General features: G+C 43.5%; 1 protein-coding gene across 11 annotated transcripts in view; it reads right to left on the reverse strand.

Moving 5' to 3' along the window:
- gtf2ird1 (GTF2I repeat domain containing 1) overlaps window positions 1–19,725 on the reverse strand; it is a 200,237-nt gene that overhangs the window by 63,498 nt on the left and 117,014 nt on the right. For 6 of the 11 annotated variants that reach the window (XR_013577522.1, XM_078548429.1, XM_078548431.1 and 3 more), the window contains 6 exons: window positions 17,409–17,453; window positions 17,185–17,293; window positions 9,654–9,682; window positions 5,117–5,197; window positions 3,240–3,329; window positions 1,854–1,907 (listed from right to left, as the gene is read on the reverse strand). Coding sequence is in view for 9 of the 11 variants with exons in the window: in XM_078548429.1 (XP_078404555.1) it covers window positions 1,854–1,907; window positions 3,240–3,329; window positions 5,117–5,197; window positions 9,654–9,682; window positions 17,185–17,293; window positions 17,409–17,453 (408 nt within the window). In the remaining 2 variants the exon portion in view is untranslated. The remainder of the gene's footprint in view (window positions 1–1,853; window positions 1,908–3,239; window positions 3,330–5,116; window positions 5,198–9,653; window positions 9,683–17,184; window positions 17,294–17,408; window positions 17,454–19,725) is intronic. The other 5 variants (XR_013577523.1, XM_078548437.1, XM_078548432.1 and 2 more) reach the window with 1 other exon arrangement.

Genomic DNA, 19,725 nt, shown 5'->3' on the forward strand with positions numbered 1-19,725 from the left:
TAAGGCAATCACCTGAGATATTCAACTGTTGGAGTCGGGCCATTAAGACTAATCCCTTGGACAATGGGACCCTGGCTAAGTTAGCTTCCAGATTAGAGCTAATCAAGTCACCTTTGAAATACATGGACAATGTATTTTTTAAAAATCCCCCTGGCAGTTGGAAAAGGAAGGTCACATGACAAGCCAACACTTTATATGTTCTAAGTTCATGTTTTCTCAGCAGAACTGAGGACAAGCAGCTTGGGGGGGAAGACCTAAATTGAGTCCCTCCTGCCTCCTTTTTTCTCCAATCCATCTGGTAACCTTTGAGCCCTGGTTGCTGACTATGATCATGTAGGGGAATCCTACCCACTAGGGACCGAGATTTCTTAGCAGAATCCAACCCAGCACTACTGTCTCCCAAAGAACAACCAACTCAATTATCTACATCTTTAAATCAGAAGCACTAAGACCATCAAATTCAGCCTGAAGCCAGTCGAGTGACCAAACTATAGCCATATACTCTTTTACTTTTTTTATGGACTCTAATTTGGCCAACCGATCCTTCCCACTCTGTTGTGTGTGCGTGTGTGTGTATATGTGTGTGTGCATGTGAACTTCGAGTGTGTATGCGCACGTGTGCGTGTATGTGTACTTCAAGAGTGACTGTGTGTGTGTGTGAACTTTGAGTGTGCGCTTGTGTGTGAACTTCGAATGTGTGCATGTGCGTGTGACAACTTTGAGTGTGTGTGTGTGCGTGCACGTGTTTTCGACTGCGTGTGCATATTTTCAAGTGTGTGCGTGTGACCTTTGAGTGTGCGTGTGAGAGAAAACTTCGAGTACACGTGTGAGCTTTGGCTGTGAGTGTGTGTGCGCGCAAAGGTTGGTGCTATTTTATTATTTCACTTACACCAGTTTAAGTATAATAAAGCTAATGCCCTTCTACATTAAACTCAAGAAAATCTGTCCTATTTGTTCTTTTATGATCACAGCGTGTAAACAGTTCAGTAATCATTGAATTGGCGAGTGTTTCCTTTTCAAGCAAAAGAACCTGTTGCAGTCAAACAAGGAGAGAGCAAAGAGGGGAACCCTTTGAGCCCTCCTCACCTGGTTGTAACACTATTGAGAATCCATTACTGAGTGAGGAGAGAGGATGACCCAAGGTACTTTTGTGCCAGTTAAACAATACCATGCACCAGATGTGCCAGTCTGCCCTGTATCCTTTCACTATCTGCCAGTCCCATGATCTGTTTACTGACTACTCAGTTACTTCTCGCAGTATCTCTGAACAGATAACTAACCAAAGCCTAGCCTTGGCTAACTGGTAGCACTCACATCGAGTCAGAAGATTGTGGGTTCAACTCAAACTGGAACTCATAAACCGAGGGTGACATTTAAGGAGAATACTGAGAGGATGCTGCAGTGTCAGCGGTGCCATCTTTACAGATGAGACTGACATTGTATGTGCCCTCTCAGATGGGCATAAACCTCTCACAGCACTCACATGGAGAAGAAAGGAGAGTTCTTCCCAGTATCTTGGTGAAGATTAATCTCTCAACCAACATCACTGAAAACTGGTTATTCTCTCCTTGCACTTTGTGGGATCTTGCTATGTACAGATTAGCTATTTTGTAACTAGATGTTAAAAGTACTTCACGGGCTGTAAATGCTATGGGACACCTTGAGGCCATGAAAGGAATTATATCATAAATTCTTCTTTCTTTCAACAGATTCTTCTGGTGATATTTTTGTTGTGCTTTCTGCGCTAACCTAGAATAGGTATAGGTATAGAATCAGAAGATTGTTCTTCAGAGGACTTCCTACTAACTGTAACTCATCAGCCTCAATGACAGTAATAGTCACAAACGACTGACCTTTCAGCACCATATGTTGATCTTCATGGTTAGAAACATTGTCCTGTGCAGCATCTAAGGTAGGTGAAGGGGAAAACACCAGTGTCACAGTCAGTTACAGGCCATCAGTTATATTTTGCTAGACATTTTCAGTGCTTTGAGAAAAAAGAACTGGCTCTGACTGAACAACTGAAAGTGTGATTGGCCTTATCACCAACCAATCATTACTTACTAGGACTGTTCCCAGGGTGTTATTAGTTAAAAAGTGGCATGAACAAAGCAGCATGTCAAGATTGCAGTCAGCAGACTCGGCTATAGTAATTTAGCCAAGTCACTAAGCAGAGGGGCTCACACTCAGTACACAGCTTGGCTCTCATAGATCCTGCTCTATTGTGGAGTCCCACTGACATTGAGTACGGAAATGTCTATGATCTGTAGTTTCTCAGGGAAGCTGAAGGATGAATGTGGATTTGGGGTGTGTAGCAGGGCGGGACCAGGACAGGGAGAGGAAAGGGCTACATAATGAAAGGTAGATTGAGTCCATAACACAAAGCACTTGTTGGGCATGATGTGACATAGTTTTGACATTCCCTGTTAGCATGCCACATACTATATAAACATTCACCTGGGACCAGTTCAAAGACCAGGGTCTCCTTTGATGTGGACATGTCCACATTATAGTCCCAACAAATAAAATGCAAGTGTACAGGACTGACACCCACAGCACATGTTGGTGCTGGGATAACCCGTCAGTGGTGAGGAGCCGATCCCTACTCAGCGTGGCTTCCTCTGCCAGCCTGAAACTTCTTCGAAAAGGTGCATCTGCCAGGTTTTTCCACCCATGGAGCAACCCAATGATGACCTGTCCAAGCATTGGGAAGGAGTTTGGGAAGGTACAAGAGACATATGTAGAGAATTCTACTCAGTCAGCTGTGGTTCAGTTGGTAGCACACTTACCTCTGTAGCACAAGATTCTAGGCTCAAGTCCTAATCCAGGGCTTGAGCACAAAAATCAAGGTTGACACTCCAGTGCAGCACTGAGGGAGCACTGCGCTGTCAGAGGTGCCAGCTTTCAGGTAAGACATTAAACTGAGACCCCACCTGCCTGCTCGGGATATTAAAGATCCCACGCCACTATTTTGATGAAGTGCAGGGGAGATATCCTCGGGTGTCCTGGCCAATATACTATCTCTCAATCAACATCAAAAAGACATTATCTGGCCATTATCACATTGTTGTCTGTGGGAGCTGGCCGAGTGCTAATTGGCTGCCACGTTCCATACTACAAAAGTATGTCATTGGCTGTGAAGCACTCTTGATATGTGTGGTGGTCGAGAAAAGTGCTATATAAATGCAAGTCTTTCTTTTTTTGTTGTTATTACTAAGTAACAAAGAGAGGTCAGGTACCTAAGGGAGATTCCAGCAATACACTGGGCTCCTCCGAGGTGGACTTATCGGATAGGTTTTCACTGAGATCTTCCGAGGCAGTATTTGGATCTGTCAGCAGAAACAGAAAAACGGGTTACCTTGTGAGAGCGGAAGGTTGTTCGAGTGGATGGTCCAAGGCTTTGTGTAACTTTGATCACTTGCACTCTCTCTCACAAATACACATGTACATATACATGCACACCTGCACACATATACATACAACAATCGTGCAGGTTTCATTCAGTGCTGTCACTTCTATATCACAGCAGTAATAATTACAAACAATAACAAAGCCAAATGCTGCCCCAACAGTTCCCTCTGATTTCCCTCTCCTCACTCAGGCTGCAGGAACTACTTCCTGCTCCTTACCACCAGTACTTGGGAGCCTCTCAAAACGCATGGCATTAATCAACAGGATTAGTAATCCTGTGAAACTGTTTCCATCTGATGCCTTTTTTAAACCATTAAAAGTGTGGAAAAACAGATATGGTCTGAAAATAGGAAAATGATACAGAAAAGGTTCGTAGATGGGGCTTTTTAAAAAATTATATATATAAAGCAACATGATTATCGAGTGCAATGGGAAGCGGGACAAAAATCTGTCTGCCACAGCTCTCGTGCTTGTTCGAGTTCAGGGGCAAGATGAACAACAGCACAAACTAGAGCTTTCTATTTGCTCCACAGGACAGGGAACCAGGGTGCCAGATCCTCCCTGCAGACATCCTCGACCACTACAGGATGCTGATTTACAGAGGCAACAACGCCTGTATCTTTGGCATAAACATGGGGATTTGGCTTTAACATTTGCTCTTATGCTGCCGCTCAGTCATAATCTTGTAGAGAACAGACAGTCTGTGCACACGTCGCCGGCAGAGATGGAGATCCGCATTTTGTAGAATTTACTGCACAGTTGGAGACCATTATAGCAGTGCTGGCTATCTGAAAGATCTCTTCCAATTAGCATTATTCCCCTGCCTTTTCCCCAAATACTAGTAACCATTTTCTTTTTAAAATACTTATCCGCTTCCCTTTTGCTGACTATTCAGATTCTGTTTCCATCACTGTTTCTGGTTAGTTAATCCATTGATGTACTCTAGTTACTGACCCACTGACTAGTTACTAACTCACTGACTAGTGGAAATATTTGGTGCTGATCTACCTCATCAAGACACTTCATAATTTTGATCACTTCCATCAGAACTGACCGAGTTCCAATGTGAAAAGTTTCCCAATTTTGGTTAAGTCTCTCATTCCTCCTACCATTATCATTTATAGACTTTGCGTTTTCTCCACTGCCTTGACGCTCTTTTTTAAAATAGCTCTGTCAAAGTGGGGACACTATATTCCAGCTTGCACCATCTTTACATCCAGCGGCTGCACGTCTGGAGTGTTTGGCTTGTCAATATTTAAATTTGCCCACTGTTTCTCACAATTGATCCACATCCCACTCAGGAGTCAATGGCGTTCAAAGAGGGAGGCAGCAGAGGTTAACAAGGCCAGGAAAGCTGATGATGAACGACACTTTTTTAAAAAGAGCCCAGTTTCTGAGTTTGCCACTGGCGCCATTAACGTCGGAGCGTCTGTCATTCATATTATAAACAACTCTCGAAAATTAGTTCAAAAGACAATCAAAAACTTACAGTCAGATTTGACTGCTCACCAGCTACAGTCTGTTCAACAATTACCCTCCACCCAGAAGGAAAAGACAGTTCAGACCAGCACTCCTATTTCCCAGTTTTACTGGTGTTAAATTTTAAGGAATACAAGACCAGTTCAGACCAGTATTCTTATTTCCCTGTGTTTTTTTTTCCCTTTCTGGGCAGTGAGGCCAGATTTATATATATGTTTTTTTTTACCTTGAACAGTAATCTGAATAATTTCTGAATCTTCTGGCTCGGTCTTCACTTTCTTCATTGTTGACAGATCAATGGAGGTACCTGTGAGTGGAGGAGGAGAAGGGAATTCATTGTCAGAAAGCCTGTGGATTCATGGGCAGCATGCTCCCAAACTGGGAGTGAGTGGGGGGGTGGCGGGGTCGGGTTCCTCTGGGGGCAGCACGGGATGCCGTGCTTCGCCACACGGTGTCTGACTACAGCTGTGGGTTCCCTTTCAGTCACCAGTCCCCCAGCTGCTTGGGTGAAGCAATGAGCCAGGAGGGGAGGAAAGAAAGGTTACAGAGAGTTTGAAAGTTTGCCGCTTGCAGGCCTCCGAGCAGCCCCATAGTACCACTGGATTATTTGTGGATCCTAGAATCAGATTTCTGCCCTCTCTCTGCCACTGGAAAACATGGAGGGACTCGAGACAGACAAAGGGGAACCAATCTCTAACCCGCTCCTTCCAACAAAACTTACATCGTGGGCTTTCCTCAAGCTTTTTAACCTCAAATAAAAAGTTCTCCAATTTCTAACAAAATTTAACAGGAATCCAGCATATTATATCAACCTTCCTCCCCTACCACTCCTTCCGGTTAACTATTTTCCCCAAATGATGGTGCATTGTCCTATCCCAATGGGTCCCACCATACCCTGTGTCGTATTTGATCCCTTGTCTAAGCAACATTTAGCGCCATAATTTTCACCTCCCCTCTCCCTCTCAATAGATTACACAATTTAATTGATACATGGAGCCTGTTTTACATATTTATTACCATCATCTAGAAAAGCTAATTTCTGCTAAGCCTCCACCCAATGCTGTTTTAGTTATACTAATGCCCCTTAGTGCTGTGCTTACAGAACAAGTTAAATAAACTACAGCATCCGCAATGCCATACGTTAGTGCAGACATGAAAATTACTAGTGCTGTTAACATAGAAACCTCTGTGTTTAATCCCTCTCACCAATATTAACAGCGGAGTTAAAAGAAATGTTAAAGTAGCAAAAGGAGGAGATATGGGAGATGTGAGTTAGTTGTTTGCAGGACAACATCACCACCTGGAATGCTGAAATCACTAAAGATTTTAGTGATCATTAAGAAACAGGTCTTGAAACAAAATCGCAGCTGAGGAAGGAGGAATTGCACAAACTACTTTTTCTGTTTGAAAATAGAGAATGAATAATGCTGTGTCCTCAGAGAGAGAGAGATTGTGTGTGAGTGTGAGTGTGAGAGAGAGAGAGAGAGAGAGAGAGAGAGAGAGTGAGTGTGTGTGATATGTGTGTGTGAGTATGTGTGTGTGAGAGAGAGAGAGTGAGTGAGTGCGTGAGCATGTGTGTGTGTGAGTGAGAGAGAAATTGTGTGAATGAGTGAGGGCGTGTGTGGGGGCGTAGGCGTGTGTAGGTGCACATAGTGTGAGTGTGAGGGAGCATGCGTGTGAAAAAGCATGTGCGAGAGAGGGCGCGCGTGAGAGTTAGTGTGTGTGAGTGTGAGTGAGTCAGTGAGCGAGTGTGAGGGTGCGTGTGTGAGTGTGTACAAGAGCGAGAGTGTGAAAGAGAGAGAGAGAGCGCGCGCGTGAGAGAGAGCGCGCACGTGTGCGCGAGAGAGAGCGCGCACGCGTGCGCGAGAGAGGGAGCGCGCACGCGTGCGCGAGAGAGGGAGCGCGCACGCGTGCGCGAGAGAGGGAGCGCGCACGTGTGCGAGAGAGGGAGCGCGCACGTGTGCGAGAGGGAGCGCGCACGTGTGCGAGAGGGAGCGCGCACGTGTGCGAGAGGGAGCGCGCACATGTGAGAGAGAGAGAGCACGTATGTGTGAGAGAGCGAGAGCGCGTATGTGTGAAAGAGAGAGCGCGCACGTGTGAGAGAGGGTGTGCGCACGTGTGAGAGAGAGAGCACGCACGCGTGAGAGAGGGAGTGAGTGTGTGAGAGAGAGAGTGTGAATGTGAAATAGAGAGAGTGTGAGCGTGTGTGTGAGAGAGAGTGAGTGAGCGAGGGTGTGTGTGTGTGATTGTAAGTGTGAGAGAGAGAGCGAGGGCGCGAGCCTGTGTCAGCGTGTGTGTGAGAGAGTGTATGAGTCCATGTGAGAGTGTGTGCGTGAGAGAGAGACAGAGAGAGAGATGAATGTGTGTGAGTGAGAGGATGTGCGCGCGTGCGAGTGAGAGACAGATAGTGTGTGTAAGAGAGAGAGACAGACAGTGTGTGTGTTAGCAAGAGAGAGAGTGTGTGTGTATGCGACAGTGTGTGTGTGTGTGAGTGAGAGAGGGAGAGAGAGCGAGAGCGAGTGCAAGTGTGCGTGAGAGTGAGAGTCTATGCACGTGAGTGCGTGTGTGAGAGCGTGTGAGAGACACGGGAGAGGGAGTGAAAGTGCGTGAGAATGCGTGAGAGTGCGTGAGAGAGAAAGAGAGAGAGACTGCATGTGAGACAGAATGCGTGAGAGAGAGTGGGTGTGTGTGAGAGAGAGTTTGTGTGAGAGTGAGTAAGAGAGTGAGAATGTGTGTGTGTGTGTGTGTGAGAGAGAGTGAGAGTGAGCGTGAGAGTGTGTGTGTGTGAGAGAGTGAGAGTGAGAATGAGCGTTTGTGTGTGTGAGAGAGAGAGTGTGTGTGTGTGAGGGAAAGAGACCGTACGTGTGAGAAAGAGTCTGTGTGTGTGCAAGTGAGTGTGTGTGTGTGAGAGTGAAAGTGAGAGCATGTGTGAGAGAGTGTATGTGTGTGTAAGAGTGAGTCAGTGTGAGTGTGTGTGAGAGAGTGTGTGAGAGAGTGAGAATGTGTGTGAGAGAATGTGAGTGAAAGAGAGAGAGTGCATGCGTGTGTAAGAGTGACAGCGAGAGCGGGTGTGAGCGTGTGCGCGAGCATGTGTGTGAGTGTATGTGTGAGAGTCAGTGTAAATGTGTGTGAAAGAGAGTGTGTGAGAGAGTGAGAGTGTGTGTGAGAGAATGTGAGTGAGAGAGAGAGTGCGTGCGTGAGTGAGAGCGAGTGCGAACGTATGCGCGAGCGAGTATGTGTGTGTGAGAGAGAGTGTGTCAGTGTGTGTGTGCGAGAGAGATAGTGTGAGAGAGAGCGTGTGTGTGAGCGAGTATGTGTGAGAGAGAGAGAGAGATAGAGGGAGGGAGAGAGAGTGAGTGAGAGAGCGAGAAAGAGAGAGGGAGAGTGTGTGTATGGGTGTGTGAAAGAGAGTGAGAGAATGAGAGAGAGTGAGTGAGTGTGTGGGAAAGAGAACATACGTGTGAGAGAGTCTGTGTGCGTGCAAGTGAGTGAGTGTGTGTGAGAGAGAGTGTGAAAGTGAGTGTGTGTGTGAGAGAGTGAGTGTGTGTGAGAGTGTCAGTGTTAGTGTGTAAGAGAGATAGAGTGTGCGCACGAGAGCGTGTGCACGCAAGCATGTCTGAGAGCGTGTGTCTGAGTGAGCGCGTGTGTGTGAGAGTGTGCACGTGCATGTGGATGTGTGCATGCACGTGTGTGCACAGTGTGAGTGTGAGAGAGGGTGTGAGTGTTTGTGTGAGTGTGTGTGCTTGAGTGCGAGTGCTTGTGAGTGTGTGTGTGTGTGTGTGTGTGTGTGAGAGAGAGTGTGAGAGTGCGTGAGCATGACAGAGAGAAAGTATGTGTGTGTGAGAGAGCGAGCGAAAGAGTGTGTGTGTGTGAGAGAGTGTGTGTGTGAGTGAGAAAGAGTGAGTGAGTATGGATGTGTGTGTGCACGTTGTGTGTGAGAGAGAGAGTGAGAGTGCATTTGTGACAGTGTCTGAGAGTGTGTGCGTGAGTGTGAGAGTGTGTGCGTGAGTGTAAGAGTGTGTGTGCGAGTGTGAGAGTGTGGGTGTGTGAGAGAGTGTGTGCGTGTGTGAGAGAGCAGATGTGTGAGAGAGTGCATGTGTGAGAGAGTGCGCGTGTGAGAGAGTGCGTGTATCTGTGTGCACACATAATGTGTGTGTGTGTGAGTGAGTGTGTGTGTGTGTGTGAGTGAGTGAGTGAGAGTATGTGTGTGAGAGTGTGTATGAGAGAGAGTGAGTGTGTGTGTGACAGAGAGAGAGAGTGTGTGTGTGAGAGAGTGTGTGTGTGTGTGTGAGAGTGAGTATGAGAGGGAGTGTGTGAGAGTGTGAGAGAGAGTGGGTGTGTGTGTGAGAGAGAGAGTGAGTGTGTGAGAGAGTGAGTGTGTGTGTGAGAGAGAGAGAGAGAGAGTGTGAGTGTGTGTGTGTGTGCACGCGCACGTGTGTTTGTGTGAGAGAGAGTAAGTGAGTGAGCGCACGGATGTGTGTGCGCACGTAGTGTGTGTGTGTGTGAGTGAGACTGTGCGTGTGTTTTGGAAGAGGGCTTGGAAGAACAAGAAACTGGGTGGAGTTTGCTTGCAGAAAGGAACCCACCTCTCCTTGTGCTTTCCTAACATTGGGACTCCCAATCTACCTTTATGCAAGAGTGATTCATTCTGGAATCTAACTTTCAGGAGCTGAGCAAATAATTTTAAAAATAAACATTGACAGGAAAGCTGGGTGTGAAATTTTCAAACTTGAGTATCATACAGAAATCACACAGCTACTCACCCGTTTCACTTTCTTTCATCTTCATAGACCTGATAAGAGAAAAACGCTTTTCAAAATCCAAAACTTAATTATACGAGGAATAATCTAAAGAGTTTGGAGACAAAGCAAACAGCTAGAAGATTATATCTTTGCAGCTAATGTTGGGTGATATCCGCACAATGAGTTTAGCAGGAAGGACAAACAACGGATTACATTTCTAACAATTTGATAATTTTATACAGCACAGAAAAAGCCATTTGGCCCAACTAACTTGTCCTGATGTTTATAGACACAAGTCCCCTCGTATTCCATCTACTTCACCTCATCCATTCAACATATCTTTCCGTTCCTTTTTCTCTAATGTACTTGTCTAGTTTCCTTCTAAAGACATCTACATTATTTGTCTGAACTACATTTTGGGGTAGAATTCCATATTCTAAATCCGAGTGAAGAAATTTCTCCTCATTTCCTTACTGGATTCATTAAATTCATTGGATTTATTATTGGATTTTCCCTACTGAATTTGAGTACCCTCGTCTTGGATTCTCCCACAAGTGGAAACATTCCCTCTTTGGCTATCCTGTTCAACCCCTTCAGAGTTACGAGGACCTCGATCAGAAGCCCTCCAACTCTTCTCTAAAGAAAATGCCCTGAACTGTTCCATCTTTGCTGATAGCTGGAATCTCTCAGCTCTGATACAGAATCACAGAATGGCTGCGACACAGAAGGAGACCACTCAGCCTGTCGTGTTTGTGTTGGAATAACAGTAATCCCAGCACTGATCCTTGAGGAACATGGCTTTCTACCTTTTTCCTATCGGAATTACGACCCTTTTCCTCTACTCTCTGCTTTCTGTTTTTTAGCCAATTTGTGATCCATTCAGCTATAGGCCCCCTGAAAGTAGTGATAAGTGGAATATAAGGGGGGAAATGCTTCAGGCCTAGTGGACGGATTGCAAAATCCTGTAAAGAATTTTTAAGAGGTCTTTAGGTCCATTTCTCCGAGATGTCTTAATAAATAGTAAATTTCAGGGAAACCTGGCCCCGTCCATGAAGGGTGGGATCATAGCTGAGCTCATAAAAAGGGGACAGATAAGATTTAAAGAATTGGAGGCTCATTACTACATAATTGAAAGTGGATGACATGGTTTTTGCCGAGGATAATGCAGATAGTTTCTGCCTTTCAGTCCTATGGAGTCAGTAGCCTCAATCTGGCAGGTGTTAGATCTCAGTGAGGAGGAGAGGGGAGCAGATTATGTTTTAAAGATAGATCAAGAGAGACCCATCAGTGTTTGCCTTTGGTTTTGGGAAAGAATTTAACTGAGTGGATAAGGTTTTTTTTTTATTCAAACATTTTTAGGTGCTATAAGATCATCAGATGAGGTAGCACAAAGGAGGTCATTTGGGCCCATCACTCCTGTTATATCCAACTAGTACCAGTCCCCAACTTTGTCCCCATAGCTTGGTAAAACTTTTTCCTTCAAGTTTATCCAACATCCTTTTGATGAGTTATTATGCACCCACTTTCAGGCAACACATTCCAGATCACAACTACTTGTTGTGAGGAATTAAATTGCTCATGTTGCCTTTTTGTTAATTACCTTAAATCACCTTTCCTCTGGTCACCAACCTTTCTGCCACTGGAAACAGTTTCTCTTTAGTTACTCTATAAAAACTGTTCATGACTTTCTTTCAAATCTCCTCTTAACCTTCTGTGCTCTGTCAAGAATGGCCTCAGCTTTTCCAGTCTGTCCACATAAGTGAAGAAATCCATCCCCAGTATTGGCCAGATTCTGCTGTAGCAGAGCATCTAGTGGTGTCTTCTGTTAGCTGGACTTGCCCTGAAACCCGTTTAAGCTCAAAATCTTTTTCCCAATAAGTTACTGAAAGCGTGAGTTGATAGTGGCATAGCAAGGGCAACAGGGAGCCTGGGGCCTCAGTCAACAGGGCAAGTATCTTAAACCAATCAGATTGAAGGATTGTGAAATTAACAGTGCAATCACTCAGGAGGAAGTGCAAATTAGAGTGGGTGAATTCAATGTCAAATCAGCAATAGAAAGAGAAATAAAGAGAGGGAAAGAAGGTTTGGATTAAGAAAGTGAAGAGACTGAAAGGAAAAGTAACATTATTTTTTAAAAATAAATTTGACATTTTGAAAATATCCAAGAAAACTTGAACGAATAAGATTTCATGTTTGTAATGGTTATAATTTCCAGTTCCAGAGATATTAATTGGCAATAATTAACACTTATAATGTGGTTAAAAGGGTGCTTACACTTGAGATGACAAGACTTAACTTTCGTTCTGTAGTGAGTTTAATCCCTATCTACCCTGTAAATAAAGTAACAGCACAGCATTTAATGTATTTCAATAAAGAGCTAGACAGTGAGATACCGTTTTCGCAAAGCTGATGATAGAGCGGCAAAGAGCAACTTTTGGATAGTTGAGTTTAACTGCCTCTCTGTGGAAATTATGCATTATTTATGCATAAATAATGGCGAGTGCCATTACTCTCACTATTATAATCGAAATTAAAGCTGTAGCCTCCGCAACATATTTGATGAATATGTTTTATTTAAAGAGGAGCTGTCCACATGTGTTTAGCATATTTCTTTTCTCCATGGGGCAGAAGAACAACCTAATAATTGTGTTATTTAGTTGTGTTGGCATCAAACCAAATGACGACACTTTTGGATTGGATTTATGTCACTGCATTGCATGTTTGGAAGAAAAATTGGGACTGAGAGTTTACTTAAGGCTTAAACTATCTTGTTTCTACAGAAACAGATAATTGATGTGCAAACATATTGTTGCCTTTACAATCTGGCGGAAGTATAGTTTCAGAGATAATTAGGACATAAACATTGTTGGTGAATTCGAAATGCTTTTTGCGTCTTACAGCTCGGAACTTTGAAGGGAAAATATTGTATGGGTGGAGCAGACATCATTGGGAAGGCAGGACTCCAGATTCAAATCCAAGTGTACAGAGTTATTGATCATTTTCCCTAGGACTTCTTCCATCCTAATATGAATGGCTGGGTCCTTTTGGGTAAAGGCTAAGGCAGGGCTGCATTGACACAGACCATAATTTACCAATTTGATTACTGATCTATTCTTTCAGCTGAGGAGAATTTGGGGGCATTGGAGTTGTCCTCGTGAGACAGGGCTGGGAGAGGGGTAATCAGCCAGGGCTCCTATTCCTTTCTGCAATCCAATGACCCCTACTGATGTATGTGGGTGTACGGTGAGGACAGAACCGAGCTCCTTTCTGATGACATCCACTGAAGAGACTGCTAACATTTGCTATTCGGCTCACTTATGAAGATTGGCAACTTGGGTAAAGACTGTTAACACTCTATGGTAGGATAGTGGTCATGTTAATGAACTAGCAATCCAGGGACTCCTGATTAATAATCCAGGGAACATGAGCTCAAATGCTATCAGGAGAATCTGAATTCAATTTCAAAATAAATCTGGAAATAAAAAGCTGGCGTCAGTGAAAATGAACACAAAGCTAACAGATTTTCTGCCCAACTGGTTCACACCGATCTTGAATGCCCTTTCTGAAGTGTCCTACACCCAGTCAAACTGAAGGCCCACCACAACCTTCCCAGGGCAGCAAGAGATGAACAATAACTTCTGGCGTTGCCAGCAATGTCCACATTCTGAGAATGAATGAACAAATGAATAAGTAATGGAATGTAGGTTCTTCATTCTTGCTGTATTATGAATAATTCTAGGAAAACTACGAGCGAATGCCAAACAATAGATATTCTGGGGAAAACAGAAATCTCGTAACCTTGAAGTTTGCTAACCAAAAGTGGAGAAATCCTTTGGCAAAATAACTGTTAAGCACCTAAATCTATTAGCTAGAATGAAATGGACCTGCCAAAGAAGCAGATTTTAAACTGACTAATGTGTGAAGAAAAACCTTGATCAACTGTTGGTAGAGTCAACCCCGTTTCTTGTCAAATTAATTAAATCAATCAATTACATTAATTTAATTAACTACATCCTTGTTAATAATGTGGTTAAAGCCATGCTTTGCCTCACCCAAATCAGAAGGTTTCTGGATAGGTTTGAAGATTAAAAGGAAGTTGTAAAAAAAAACAACCTTGGAAGCAGATCTCTTCATTCAAGAGTGAAATGTGAAAGGTTAAATGCTTAACTGAACAGAAGCAAACTTACCAGGTCAAGTGCCTGAATTTAAAAAGGAAAGGGCAGCATGACAATATAGAGAGTAATGTACATGTCAGATTAGTTAAACACAGAAGAGAGGAAACTGATGCCTAGACAGGATGAGTCATCACAGGTGTCTCCGGAAATTAAGTCCAAGTATTCCAGAGAAAACTACCAAAGCCATAGTAGCCAACTTACTGCTAGAGATGGAGTGGTGTATTTTATGTCCATGTCACAGCCTGCTTATGGAGATGTATTGATGATATTTTCAGTATAACTGTAAACCTAATCTTGATAAGCTGTACTTATATAATCTTGGTCCTTGAGATAACTTTGTGAATGACATTTTTTCTTAACAGCTCATGTGCAGACACTGTGATTCACTTAAACTACCATTGTGGCTATGATGATGTGATCTTGATCCAGTTACATCTGGAACCCTCAACAGTTTAACTGCCTGGTAGTATTGATGGAGTTCCAGATGTTGTTAAATAAAGTAGTGTTAGGTTAATGCAACTTTGTGTTTGACTTCATCTTTAATGATTGGAGTTAATCACACTTTAGGTATGACTGTGATTAGTTTGGCTTGGGTAAGCATTATGTAATTTGGATTGTGTTTTCTGAGGTAGTCCAGAGATGAACTAATTTAGGCATTTTTATAATCATTTAAACATGAATGGCAGATCCAATCTTCTGATATGAGCTTGCCAGGAAAGATATGTCTAATGCTCTTTTAACGAATGTAGAGCAGATACTGAAAATTTAGGTGTTATATTTCTTGCATATTGTACCTGAGTTAGCATTCACCTGTGAAGTAATTCACATCTTTGTAGAAAATTATCTATGCACTTCTTAATATTTCTGTACCAATTCAAAAGACATACAAATGTGTACAAATTCCATAATAGTCCATAAAAGTAATTTTGCTTAGCTCATAGTGCACTTTTCAAACAATTGAGTTGTCATGAAAGATTGGAGATAATTCCTACATCTGCAAATAGAAACACAAAATTTATGACACAGAATGAAGCCATATGGCTGACTGTGTCTTTGCCAGCCGAAAAAGCTTTTCATTCTAATCCCACTTGCCAGCTCTTACTGTGGGGCCCTGTAGCTTACAGCATTTCAAATGTATATCCAAGTACTTTTTAAATGCATCGGAGGTTTCTGCCTCTACCCGCTCTCAGGCAGTGAGTTCCAGACACTCCCCCAACCTCTGGGTGTAAAAAATTACTCCTCACAACCACCACCTCAACCCCCAACCCCCCACCAATTAATTTAGCTATGCCCACTGGCTATTGACCTCTCTACTAAGTGAAGTAGATCTAGGCCCTTCAATTTTATACTCCTCAATTAAATCTCTATTTAGTCTCCTCCCTTTTTAAAGAAAGTAAACTCAATCAGTCCAATCTTTCCTCATGGTTAAAATTCTCCATTCCTGGCAACACCCTCGTAAATCTCTTTAGTATATACGCTCCAGTTGATCACATCCTTCCTGTAATGTGGTGACCAAAACTGTAAAGAGTACAAGAGCTGCAGCCTAACTAGTGTTTTATACAGTTCTAGTATAACCTCCCTTGTCTTATATTCTATGTTTCAGCTAATAAAGGAAAGTATCCTGTTTGTCTTCTTAACCACTTTGTCTACCTATCCCGCTACCTTCAGGGATCTGTTGACATGCACTCCAAAGTCCCTCTGCTCCTCTATACCTCTCAGTATCCTACCATTTATTTTGTATTCCCTTGCCTTGTTTGTCCTCCCAAGTGCATTACCTCACATTTCTCCAAATTGAATTCCATTTGCCATTTTTCTGCCCACCTGACCAGTCAATTGATAACTTCCTATAGCTTTCTTCCTCACTATCAACTACACAACCAATTTTTGCATCATTTACAAATTTTGTTAATCATACAGTTAAGCTTAAATCACTGAAAGCATGGGACCTAACACCAGGCTCTGCAGAACCCCATTGAAACAACCTTCCAATCACAAAAACATCAATGGACCCTTTATCCTTTGCTTTCATTGAACCAATTTCGGATCCAGCTTGTCATTTGCCCTTGGATTCCATGAGCTCCCACTTTTCTGGCTGGTCTGCCATGTGGGACGTTCCCAAAAACCTTGCTAAAATCCGTGTAGAGTCCATCAAACATGCTACCCTGATTGACTCTCCTTGTTACATCCTCAATCAGGCTAGTTAGACAGGGCCTACCCTTAATAAATCCATGTTGACTGTCCTTTACTAATTGGTGCCTCTCTAAATGACAGTTTATACTGTCCTTCAGAATTATTTTTGGCCCACCACCAAGGTTCAGCAGACGGACCTGTAATTACTCGATCTATCCCGTTCTCCCTTTTTAAACAACAGTATAACATTAACAGCATTGTGCCTGTAGTCAGGGAGGATTGGAAACAATGGTCAGGACCTCTGCTATTTCCACCCTTGTTTCTCTTAGCAGCCTGGATTTATTTCTTCCAGGCCTGGCAAATTTACCCACTTTCAAAAGGTGCTAAACTCCTTTGTTTTTTTTTTCTCCCATCCAATATTTCACACTCCTCATTCTTAACTTCAATGCCTGCATTGTTTCCCTCTTTTGTGTAGACAGATGCAAAGTATTCATGAAAAACCATGTCCACATCTTCCGCCTCCAAACACAAGTTATCTCTTTGGTCTCTAATCAGCCTGTTTCCTTAGTTATCCTAATTACATTGGTAGCTTGAGTGTGAAGCAAATTGATGTGCATTAAATGAGTCAGTAATGAGGGCGGCTGAAGAAAATCTTATAAATATTGGGGCAATTACAATGGCGATCAATCTCACGTTAACGAATGCTGAGAGGAAAGGGTCATCTATGATGGGATGTCAATTATATGATGAAACGATTTAGTACGTATCAGCCATGGCTCTGGTAGTACGCTGAGTCAGGAGAATGTGAATTCAAGTCCCACTCCAGAGGCTTGAACTTAAAACCAAGGCTGACATTTCAGTGCAGTTCTGAGGAAGTGCTGTATTGTCAGAGGTGCCAGCTTTTGGGTGAAACATCAAACCGATGCTCTGCCTGCCCTCTCAGGTGAATGAAAAAGAGCCCACAATCCTATTCAAAGATGAGGAGAGTTCTGGGAATGCTATCCTGCCCAGCACTGATCGCTCAACCCAACGTCATGAAAAACAAATGGTCTCAATGCTGCTTGTGGAACCTTGATGTATGCAAATTAACCACGACTTTTCCCACATTATAGCATTGACTACGTTTCAAAGAGTACCTCAATAACAGTAAAGTGCTTTGGGCATCCTGAGGTTGCTACATAAATGCAAGTTCTATCTCTTTTTAAAGAGATAAAACATTAAATGCTGATAAGTTAGCCATTTCCTACCTGCAGATGTGGTTCTTGGGGGCCACGTCTAGCGTTGTTGTTCTGTGGGGCTCTTCATCCACAGGGGACTGGCTATCTGGCTTGGAACCTTCCCGTATGTATTTGGTCCCTATAACAAACAGAAGGTTCACTTTCTTAAGCTGCCCTTGTGAGAATTGCTTGATTTTGAGGCTTAAAATAACACAAAAGAATTGAATGATGTAAATAGGAGAGTGTTTTCTCACCAAAGGACTGCTGTGGTTCAAAGGACCAATCATAACAAGGCCCTTCTGCAGAGGTTGCACATAAGTATAAAAATTAAAAAAAACATTGAGTGTAATTGGGTCATTAAACAAGGCCACAGCACATTTACACAGCACTAAAATGGGTGGGCAGGGAGGAGAGAGGATTGATTTACAATGTATTGACATTTTTAACTTAAAGCAAAATGATGTCATTTTGAGCCAATAGTATTAGATGAGTAGAGATTCTGATTGGCAACCTGTGTATGTGGTGAAAACAGTGGACTTGATGCTCTGAGTCTGAGCAGAGGGAAAAGGCCAGGGTTCCCGAGTCTGAATGCTATCCAGCACAGCTCGCAGGGAACATATATATATGTGAAGAACGGACATGGAAGGGACTGGGCTTTGCTGTGACCCCTTCCACAGTCAGTGACCTTCCTGCCTACAGGAGCTACTGGGTCACCACCCAAAAGTCTGCACTGCAGGAGAGGGAGGAAGAAAACAGGGGACAGAAAAAAACTCAAACAGGACAACTAATATACACACAAATTTAATACGTACACAAATTTGAGGGAATCCCATTATGCTGAACAGCCAGAGAAGGGCTGTGCTCACCCTTGGTACATTTGAAGAGTTGCTGATTCAACTCCAAGCCAAGCTCCTTGTGAATATGGCTCCCCACTATCAGTGTGGGATTGAGAAGTCACCTTTGTTATTGCCCAATTTACTGACTTTAACACTGGTGGGATATGGTTCTTGGGCTCCATGTTTCTGAATGTTCATCCATGACATCTGCACTCAGTGGCCACTCAAACAAAATGCACAAACTCGGTCATGTTTCAGAAGAGATACTGTCTTTGCAAATTTCTACTTCTAAACAATGAACTCTTGCATGTAGCAGGAGCATTTCTAGCTATCCGCTAGGATCCAAACAGAAACAAACGGAAGACTTGTGTGGCTCCCAAAATCATAAAATTTATAGCACTGAAAACAGGCCATTTGGCCCAACTGATCCATACTTTTCTTTAATTCATTCATGGGATGTAGACTTCGCTGGCTGGGCCAGCATTTGTTCCCCAGCCCTAATTGCCCTTGAGAAGGTGGTGAGCTGCTTCTTGAACCACTGCAGTCCATGTGGTGCAGGTACACCCACAGTGCTGTTAGAGAGAGAGTTCCAGGATTTTGACAGTGAAGGAACGGCGATATAGTTTCAAGTCAGGATGGTGAGTGACTTGGGGGGAAATGTGCGGGTGGTGATGTTCCCATGTATCTGCTGCCCTTGTCCTCCTTGGTGGTACAGGTCATGGGTTTGGAAGGTGCTGTAAAAGGAGCCTTGATGAGTTGCTGCAGTGCATCTTGTAGATGGTACACACTGCTGCTATTGTGTGGTGGTGGTGGAGGGAGTGAAAGTTTATGATGAAGAATGACATGCCAATCAGATGGGCTGCTTTGTCTTGGATGAGCTTCTTGAGTGTTGTTGGAGCTGCACTCATCCAGGCAATCGTAGAGTATTCCATCACATTCCTGACTGTGCCTCGTATCTGGTGGACAGGCTTTGGGGAGTGAGGAGTTGAGTTACTTGCCAGAGAATTCCCAGCCTCTGACCTGCCCTTGTAACCAGTGTTTATATGGCTGGTCCAGTTCAGTTTCTGGTCAATGATGACCCCCAGGATGTTGATTGCGGGGGATTCAGTGATGGTAATGCCATTGAACATCAAGGGGAGATGGTTAGACTCTCTCTTGATGGAGCCAGTCATTGCCTGGCACTTGTGTGTTGCAAATGTTACTTCCCACTTACCAGCCCAAGGCTGAATGCTGTCCAGGTTTTGCTGCCTGTGGGCATGGACTGCTTCGTTTGTTTGAGGAGTTGTGAATGGAATTGAATGTCAAAACTTGGATCACCAGGATGTGAAGGATAGAACAATGAAGCCTAGTCTATATTCACTTAGAAGCTTTTATTTAGAGAGATAGATGTTGCATATTTCACACTGCTAGAAATACCCCTCTTTCAGTCTGTTCCTATATATTAGAAGTGCTGCTGATTTCCCAGTTAATATCTACCACCTGAATACACCCAATTGATCCATATAGAATTAACACTAACATTGTGCAATCATGAATGAACATTCCCACTCTGACCTTATGATGGAGGGAAAGTCATTGATGAAGCAGCTGAAGATGATTGGGCTGAGGACACTACCCTGAGGAACTCCTGAAGCAATGTCCTGGGCTTGAGATGATTGGCCTCCAAGGCTATCTTCTGTTGTGCTAGGTATGATTCCAGCCATTGGAAGGTTTTCCTCTTGAATCCCATTGACTT

Source organism: Cetorhinus maximus, chromosome 9 (assembly GCF_964194155.1).
Source record: "Cetorhinus maximus chromosome 9, sCetMax3.hap1.1, whole genome shotgun sequence".
NCBI classification, from domain to species: domain Eukaryota; kingdom Metazoa; phylum Chordata; class Chondrichthyes; order Lamniformes; family Cetorhinidae; genus Cetorhinus; species Cetorhinus maximus.